This window comes from Equus quagga, chromosome 14 (genome assembly GCF_021613505.1).
Source record: "Equus quagga isolate Etosha38 chromosome 14, UCLA_HA_Equagga_1.0, whole genome shotgun sequence".
Taxonomy (NCBI): domain Eukaryota; kingdom Metazoa; phylum Chordata; class Mammalia; order Perissodactyla; family Equidae; genus Equus; species Equus quagga.
The window spans coordinates 97,392,586-97,402,233 of record NC_060280.1 but is presented as its reverse complement, the minus strand read 5'-3'; the positions used below and the strand labels follow the sequence as shown (position 1 = coordinate 97,402,233).

Here is a 9,648-nt window from a genome sequence, read left to right as displayed (position 1 = left end):
CTCACACCTGCTGTACCTCACACCTGCTGTAGCTCACACCTGCTGTACTTCACTCACACCTGCTGTAGCTCACACCTGCTGTAGCACACACCTGCTGTAGCTCACACCTGCTCTAGCACACACCTGCTGTAGCTCACACCTACTGTAACTCACATCAGCTATAACTCACACCTGATGGAGCACATCTCACACACCATCTCCTCCAAAGGCACACGGCAGCCTTCTCACACTCAGGAACACGGACAGCACCTCAGCAGGACACCTGGGGGCCATTTTAAAGAGGAAGATCAGCCACCAACAATACAAAAATGTGAAAAAAGGCATGAAATATTAAAAAAAGACACACGTTTACAGCCTGAGAGCTGAAAAGGCAGAGCGTCTACTTGTTTGACCCCAGCTGGGAACGTGTGCAGTGGGCGACTCAGCCTCGTCACTGCTCTGCACACGTGCGTGTCCGCCAACGACCGTGAGAGTGCCACAGGTTCTCACTGTGGAGCTACAAATCCACAGAACCCACAAACGGTGAGGGCTGGCTACACTCCCACGGCACAGAGCGTATTTCATGACCTGGTGGCGCCCATTCCAGAAAGCAAGGCTGGTTTTAATGCCTAAACCCATCAATATAATGAGCTATATTAGCAGACTGAAAGAAAAAATAACCATCTCAATAGACGCAGAAAAAGTATTTGACAAAATTCAACACTCATTCATGGCAAAAACTGTCAGCCACTAAGCACAGAGGGAACCTCCTCATCTGATAAAGGCCATCCACAAAACTCTTACAACCCGTTCACAATGGGGAAGAACTGAACGTTCTCCCCGAGTTTTGGAACAAGACAAAGACGCCCTTGATCACCACTTCTTGCACTTCTGTACTGCGGGTCTAGCCAGGACAACAGGGCAGGAGAAAGGAAGGAAGGACACAAAGATTACAAAGAAAGTAAAGCTATCCTTCACAAATGACACGACTGCATACATAAAAATACAAAAGAACTCACAAATATTAAAACCAATCATTGAATTTACCAAAGTCACTGTGTACGAAATCAATTAAAATAATAAATGACATTTCTACCAGCAAGAATCGAGTAAAAAATGAAATTTTAAAACATATTTTTCATAACAGCACCAACAGGTGTAATCCAGCACGCATGAGGCCGCCACACTGGAAACCCTACGAGGCGGCTCCACTGGAAGACGGAAGCATCTATACAATCCACGCAAGTCAACACGCCAATCCACAGACTGGAAGTGTCCACACCGTTAACATACCGATTCTCCCCAAATCAATCCAAAGATTCGATGCAACTCTAATCAAAACCCTGCAGGCACTTCCAAGGCAACCGACAAGCGAACTTCAACACTTCTACGGACACACAGGACAGGAACCAAGTTGGAGCACTTGCACCATCTCGGACGTACCGCACAGCTGCAACTATAAGGCAGTGTGACAATGACCAGAGCTGACAGAGGCTCAGGCAGCCGCAGGTGTTCCCGACACACGATTTCTGACAAAGCACCACCATGAATCAGTGGGGAGAACGGGCTTCTCCACACACAGCGCTGAGGCACCGGCAGTCCACACGGGGAAAGACACAAACCCTGACGCATACCTCCAACCACACACTAAAATCAACTCAGGTCAGAGCAGAGCATCAGGGCAGCAAGGACACAAGGGACAGTGTCTCTGAGACCTGCAAGAAGTCCTCAACGAGCAGCGGGAATGAAGACTGACAAGCTGGACTCGATGACATCAGACACACAGATGGGGAGCGAGCATCGGCCGCGCACGGAGCCCACAAAGGACCCGGACCAGACACAGAAAGGACTCCCACAGGTCAGCAGGAGAGACACCCAGGGACAACGAGGAGAAGCCTGGGCAGGCACGTCACCAGACCCGTCCAGCAGCCAGTCAACACATGACTATCACAGAAACGCCAAGTTGAGCCACAACAGACACCACTCCACACCCACTAAGGGCTAAAGTCACCAGGACAGACGCATCACACGCTGAGGAGGATGAAGAGCAGCCAGAGCTCCCACACTCCACTGGTGGGATCACCCAGCAGCGTCTACGGACCTGCACAGGCCTGACCCCCACTCCCAGCCGTCCCTCCAGGAACCAGTGCGTGTGTCCACTGAGAGAAACAAGGACGTTCACAACCACGACTGCAAGCCACCGTCCCATGGACTCAGCAGAAGGGACAAGCCAACGTGGCACATCTACACGAGGGAACAGGACACAACGACACACAGGACACACTGCCACGTGACACACCTCATCTCTCAGGAGGAGCACGGAGACCAGCTCCCCTCCCCACGGCATCACGGACCGCACAGGCGTGGGCCCCTGAGGCTGCAGCCCAGGCATGTGCACCGGTGCCTCTGACTCGGGGAGGGCCCTGTGTGTCATCACACTCAGAGATTCATGTCCCCTGTCCTGTGACCCAGCTTAGCTGAACTTCTTGCCTCCCATCCTTTCCCCAAACTGCCTACAACCGAGCAAGCACATCCCCCAGCCCACGTCCATCTCTGGCCCCAGGGGGCCTGACTCTCCCTGAGGGTCCCTGACTCCCTTGTCCCATCCCACCCCTGATCCAGCTGCTGAACCATCCTGGAAAACCCCCTGAGCCAGGAGTGCCAGCCCAGGACCTGCAGGGGCTCTGAGGCAGGTGACCTCACATCCCATTCTCTTCACCTGTAAATGGAGGCAACAACTCCCATCTCAAAGAACAGAGGCCCGCTATGCATTCTGGCGGGACTGACAGACAGACATCGAGTCCAGGACGGAGTGCCCTAAAGAACAGAGCAGGGCAGAGGACACAGGTCTCCGGAGGACGTCTGGGACCAGCCCTGAACCAGATAAAGGAGCGACCGGTGGGCCAAGTGGGGAAGAGCGAGCACCCCAGAGAGAAGGCAGCAGCCCTGGGAGGGACGGAGGGAGGGAGCCGGAGAGGGGCGCCAGAGCCAAGGAGAGGGGAGGAGTGACAGCTGCACAGGGTGGCGGGAGCAGACCACCGAGCTGAGGGACAGTGAGCAGGGAGGGGCACCACTGGGTCCACAGGCAGGAAGGGCACGAGTTTCCCCACTTCCTCCCACCCCGGCCTCGGCCCACTGGGTGCCCTGCGAGCTCAGGGCAGCACAGGTGGGCACCTGACCTGGCCTGGGCCGCTGGGATCCCCTCCGAGGATCTAGAAACTGGCTCTGGCTGGACGTGCAGCAAGGCCCTTCCCACGGGAGTGGGGTTTTCATCTCTCCTGCTCCCCATCCCCCGGGCCCCACTCACTCTTCTCTCCGTGGCGGTTCAAGTGCAGGCTGCTGAGGTCGGCTTGGAACTGAGGCCCAACCATGATCTCCTGCAAAGGCACAGGCCAGGAGTCAGTGTCGACCGGGGCCCAGCTGAAAGCACTGAGAGGGCCGCCGGCCGCTGTCTGAGCACAGTGTGGGGGCAGCCTGTGAACTCCGTCCACAGAGAGAGCCCAGTGGTCTTAACGACGGGGGGGTCAGAGGCCTTGGTGTGTGTGGGCCTGTGAGTGACTGTATCTCCATCCATGTGTCCATCTGTCTGGTACAGCCAGTCACGTGGCAAGGGGGGGTGGGGCCTGAGGACCCAGGTGTCCTGGCACCTGGCCCAGAGCCCCCAGGATGGCGCTTGGGGACACACGACCGGGCCAGCAACAGCACGGACTTCAGGGGCCAATACCGAGGTCGAGCCCAAGCCCAGCCCACCTCTCGAGAGCAGTGCACTCACCCTGCCACAGGATGGGGCGGAGGCCCACGCTGAGGGCACTGGGGGTCAGAGCCACGCACCTTCTTACATTTGTTGGCAGGAAGAGGGTCCTCCTCGGCGTCAGACGAGGTGGAGGAGCCAGGCTCTTTGTCTGCATCAGCCAGGAAGCCAGCTTTGGGGAAGACGGAGCAGGTGAGGCACCAGGAGGCCCTCCAGGCCAGCGGACCCCCTGGGTCTCCAGCCACCTGACCCCAACGCTATACCCTTCCTGAGAAGCGGCACGACCCAGGCCCTGGCCAGACGACGGGTGCAGGATGGACACAGGAGCAGGGACTCAGAGGTCTCCTTCTGCCTCAGTCACTAAACTGCTGGCCCGAGCCTCCAGGCCCTCCCGCTGCCAGGCCGCAGAGGCCGCAGAGCCAAGGAGGATGGTCTCAGGACGCTGCCCCGGGTCTGACCGACTTTCAGCTACAGGAACCAACACATTCCCCCTCGGGCAAACCAAAGCCCCCCAGTCTCAGATCACAGGCAGGGCAGGGGAGACGGGAACCCCAACAGAGCTCAGATGGAGCAAGGCACGCCCAGGGGCACCCGACACCCGTGCAGGAGTCCTCCCCCAGCCGCGGTGGGCACCACTAGAGGCCTGCTCGGCGGCCCAAGCGAAGGAGCACACAGGACACCTACACCCACTCTGGTCAGGGAAAAGGTCGGAGGCGTCGTGGGAGGTCACTGACGGAGTGAGGTCATCAGCTGAAGACTGCGTCTCTTCCTCTTCTTCCCCTGAAAGCAAATCCTTCGCTATCTGTTCCTTTTAACAAGAAAAGAAAAGACACGTTTAGAGCACACAATAACCATCACGGTGACGGCACAGACGCTCAGGGCCTCCCTCGGAGTGCTGAGGGCTCGGGCAGGGCTGTCCTACCCACTCTAGGGATGCAGAGACCAGGCCGCGCATTGACCGTGGCCACCTCAGTCCACACCACTGCGCTCCGCGGAGGAACAGCGCCTGTGCCAGGACAGGTGGAGCCCCCGTGGCTGCCCCCTCTGCCGGGTGCGCAGTGTGCAGCTTTGGCGCAAGGCCCCCTCCCAACAGCGACCAGGACCAGAGGGCCGACAGGGAACCGGCTCACAGGTCCGTCTCCTCGCCAGCAGTGTTGCCCTGGGCAGCTCTCCACTCTGCCCCAGCTCCGGTCAGGGGTCAGGGTCTCAGTCCCACCCTCCCCGGGTGGGTGGCCAGGGCCTGCCGCACCGCCTGTGACTCCAGGAGTGGGAACAGGCGCTACGAGGCAGCCGCGGCCTCACACCACAGACGGCACTCCCACCAGTCCTGTCCTCCAGGATCTCCTCGCCGGTCTCGGGAGGGACCCCTCACCTTGTCCAGGGTCATGTCCGGGAGGTGGGCTGTGGCGTCGCTGCCCTCGCTCTCCTGCTCCGAGATGGGGTCTGACGCCTCGTAACCATAGAGGGCGAGCAGCTCGTCCAGCGGCATGTCACTGCTCTGCGGGGACAGGGCTCCATGAGGGGGCTGGTCTGGGGACAGGGCTCCGTGAGGGGGCTGTTCTTGGGGGACAGGGCTCTGTGAGGGGTCTGTTCTTGGGGGACAGAGCTCCATGAGGGGTGCTGGTCTGGGGACAGGGCTCCGTGAGGGGTCTGTTCTTGGGGGACAGGGCTCCGTGAGGGGTGCTGGTCTTGGGACAGGGCTCCGTGAGGGGTGCTGGTCTGGGGACAGGGCTCTGTGAGGAGGGCTGCCGGGTGCTCTCACTCCTCCTCCTTCCTGAATCCATCGGCTACCACCACCAGTGCCTTCGTCATGCTCCAGCCACTCTCCCCAGCAGACCTCGGGCCCAGTCCTCCCTCCAGGGACCCCTCAGAAGCCTCAACGAGGCACACAGGAGACCCCTGAGCCCAGAGAGGTCAGTCACTGGCTCAAGGTCCTCAGCCCTTGAAGGGTGGAGCCTGGACCAGCCTCCCAGCCGACACCACACAGTCCAGCAATGCTTCCCTGCCCAGCCTGTGCTGAGTTCACTCCAGGACGGATGCCTGGTATCTGGACATCTACCACCACAACTCGCAACATCACAAATCAGAAGGAAAAATGTGACCAAAATGATAAAGGCAGAAAAGGGATCCAGTCACATCCTGCAAGCACCTCTGGTTTCAAAGAGCCTTCAAGAGACGCCATTTCATCCCGCGATGGAGACACCGCCGGCCCTCACTGGTGAGCGAGCCTGTCACCGTCAGGGGCACCGCGGCCTCTCTCCCAGGGCCACCAGCCACGCTCCAGCCTGACCCCGTGGTCACTGTCCACTTCCAGCTCCCTGGCATTCCCTCCCATTCCTCTGATGCCAGCACCTGCCGCCCCCACTCCTGCCTGCTCTCTCCTGGGGGCTTCAAGGCCATGTGCAGACCACCAGCCCATTCACCGGCCTCCACTCAGGCAGCATCCCTACCCCTCCCTCCACACCAAGCTCCCTGCTCACAGGACCCCGATGGAGCATGCTCAGCACCCCTACACGCTCTCCAATATGCATCCGCTGGACGCTAACAGTGACCCAAAGACCCCCTGGGTGCCCGGGAGAGCTCAGGGCACTCGCGGCAGGGCAACTTTCACAGTGACGCCACGCTACTTCTGTCTCCCGCCGCACTGGCGCCTGCGCTGACAGGACAGAACCGAGGGCCAGTTGAAGCAGAAGCGCCGCGTGCGCGTCCTCAGGCTGCTCCTCGCCACAGCAACTTGCGGTTTCACAGGCGTCAGTTCACTCAAGAACGTGCTGCATGAACTGACATACGCTGCTGCATCTCCCCGAGCAGACGCCGCTTCAGCTTTCTGCGTGAGGCAGCAGGAAGCACCCACGGCGAGGTGCTGGTCCAGGAGGCGCCGTGCGCCAAGCGGAGCCGCGAGGGGAGCGCGGCCACAGCCTCATCTGCAGAGCGGCCACAGACACCCAGTCACTCGGCCAGGCACCAAGCGACGGGCCTCGGACGTGGACCACATGGGCAGTTACTTCAAAAGAAACAACTGACTGGGCTTGCGTCCAGAGCACAGCTCCAGCTTTGGGGCAAAAAATTTAATTTTGTAAAACCTGGAGCTGACAGCATGAAACTGATAAACTCCCAACACCCTCTGGAGGCAACAAGACGGCGAGCGCTTCTGCCTTCGCCTCGGACATCACGTGCCTCCTCCTTCTTACCCGGTTTCAAAAGTTAGACCTGAAGAAAAACAACAGCTAATGTTCTCTTTGGTTACTTTTGAGAAGTTGTAAATTCAAGCTGAACTTCTTTAAATTTTTTTTCCTTTTTGAAGACGAGAGAGTTTTTGGTTATGAGACCAAATCGGCACTAAGTGAAATAAACGGGCTGTGATTACTCCTTAAAAAAACTCTGATACTCCAAAGACGTCTGCTAAGACCCATGTTGACGCTGGGAAGGACTGAACATCTGTGACCCCCGGAAGTCCACTGTGGAAGGACTGTACTTGGAGACGAGGCCTTTGTGGAAACAGCCAAAGTTAACCGAGGCCTGAGGACGGGGCCGTGGTCCCACAGGATCAGCGTCCTGACAAGAAGGGACACCAGAGAGCTCACTCACTCCTCCACGTGAGGACATGGCGAGGAGACGCCGCCGTAAGCCCGGAAAGCGGCCCTCACCAGAACATCCCTGTGGACCCTGATCTGCGACTTCCAGCCCCAGAACTGGGAGAAAATACATTTCTGTTGTTCGTGGTCTCAGTAAACGTGTCTTTCAGATGTTATACTGTGACCTCCGTCGACACTGGAAGGCCCCCGGCTGAGGGAGCCAGCTCTGCACACATCTCACGGGTGCGGAAGGGGACCGCACTCCCAGCTCAGGACCAGCAGATGCGAACAAGCCAGAAAGCACGGACAGCTTACTGGACACGGCCGCAGAAGCCGCCCTGCACCGACCCTCCACGAACACCCACCTGCCGAGTGGCAGTGCAGCATCAAAGAACAGCCACAACTCTCTGCAGGCGGCTAAGCCCCTCCTTCTCCAAGAACAGCCCCGTGAGGCGGGACTTGTGCTTCAACCACAAGAACCCCACAACACACCGACAGCTGCCTCCAAGGACGGCAGCGGGGCGGCTCTCGAATCCGCTTCTGCATTCAGAAGTTTACAAAACATAAAACGATTCCACTCTTCCTTCTTTTTTTGGAAAAGTTATTTTTTCATTTTCATATAAATATCTTATTTCTATTCACAATGGGTTCACTGTATAACCTACGTAAACAAAGCTTCTTGAGACCTTCAACAATCTTTAAGAGCATGAAGAGGGTGCTGAGGCCGCAAAGCTTGAGACCAGTGGTTTAACGTCTAGCCCCGACTGGTCTGGAGCCCCCACGCCCTGAGAAGGCCCAGGACCAGGTCTGGCCCGTCACCCGTGGCCTCAGCTCCAAGCACAGTGCTGGGCTCTGCGACACGTGCAGGCAGCACCTGTCACTGTGGAATCTGACTCGCCCAGAGACAAATCTGGCCAAATGAAGAAACCGTGAACTTGCCAGGATGGCTCCGCCCACCAGGGTTAGATACCTGGGAGATGAAGTCCTTCTCCAGCTCCTCCTCCGGCTTCTCCGGGTCGCTCGCGGCCTCTGTGCACTCCTCCTGGAGGCCGTAGTTCTGGGACAGGATCTCTGCGAGGCTGAACTGATGGTCTGCAGAGCCCATGGACACCACTGCGGAGGAAACCCCAGCCTGTGTGAGCACCTTAGCTGCAGCCCAAACACCGCGTGGAGACTGAGGACGGCTGGGGCAGAGGAAGCCATGGTGGGCCAGCTGTCACCAGGGACGAAGCCCCCAGTGTGTGGCCAAGTGTGCACAGGTGTACATGCATACATGTGCGAGAGGCTGTACAGGCATACATGTGTGTGGCTGTGTGTGCCTGCATGCCTGTGCGTGTGTGTACACATGTGTATTATGCACGTGTGCGGCCACGCAAGCACATGAGGCTGTGTGTACACTTGTATATGGGACTGTCTGGCTGTGTGCATGTGTGAGGCCGTGTGTGCATGCACGTGTGTGCGTGTGAGGCTTGTGTGTGTGCACGAGACCATGTGCGCACAAGCATGCAGTGGTCCGTGCATGAAGAGTGGCCAGCATGCTCCATCCACCACACGGGCACTCCTGGCAGTGACTGACGGAAGAGCACACCTGGCTGAAGCACACGGGTGCTGGGAAGGGTTGGGGATGTGTCTGCTGGGATGCTTGGGATCCCTGCCCACAGACGCCTGCAGGGTTTTGGGAGACAGCGAGTGGACTACAGAGGTGAGCACCAGTCCAGCGGGGTGGAAAGAGCACGAGGCCCGAGACAGCCGGCTCCACGCCTGGCCCCTGGTGCCTGCAGGGCTGGGCGAGGCAGTGGGTGCTGCACACCCCTGAGAGTCCCTGCAGGGACAGGCACAGCACAAGGGACGCCAACAGGCGGCATGCAGTCAGCCTGACTAGTGTCAGCCCCTCCTCAGCCCCGGGCACAGCCCAGTGGGCAGGAGATGCTGCTAGATTTGGGGTTCTCCCAACAGAACCAGGATATGTTCACGACTCTCTCAAGTGGTCTTCAGTAACTCGAATTTTAAAAGAAACAACAAAAAAGGAAACCATCGGGGCTCAAACCACCCCAGGCGAGAGCCATCAAGGCCAAGGCTGGACCTCCCATGGGTCTAAGGCACAGGGCAGGGGAGGGGCAGCTGCAGGCAGCCAGCCCAGGAACGGCAGGGCAGCCAAGGATGGGGCCCACTGAGACCCAGGCCACCTCCCTCAGAGCCACCCCAGCCCTCAGTCTCAGTGCAGGTGCCTACCAGGCCTGCTGGAAAACAGGGAGACAAGTCCCAGCCACTGTGCTCACACACCCTGGCCCTGGCTCTGCCCGCACGCTCGGTCCCTGGACTCTGCCTGGACTCTGCCCGCAC

At 58.7% G+C, this 9,648-nt stretch overlaps 1 protein-coding gene across 1 annotated transcript in view; it reads right to left on the bottom strand.

The window, feature by feature from the left end:
- MIER2 (MIER family member 2) overlaps positions 1-9,648 on the bottom strand; it is a 32,075-nt gene that overhangs the window by 14,581 nt on the left and 7,846 nt on the right. Inside the window, exons 3-7 of the mRNA XM_046638347.1 lie at positions 8,276-8,418; positions 5,103-5,228; positions 4,415-4,538; positions 3,811-3,902; positions 3,287-3,356 (exon numbers count right to left, since the gene is read on the bottom strand). Coding sequence (XP_046494303.1) covers positions 3,287-3,356; positions 3,811-3,902; positions 4,415-4,538; positions 5,103-5,228; positions 8,276-8,418 — 555 coding nt within the window. The remainder of the gene's footprint in view (positions 1-3,286; positions 3,357-3,810; positions 3,903-4,414; positions 4,539-5,102; positions 5,229-8,275; positions 8,419-9,648) is intronic.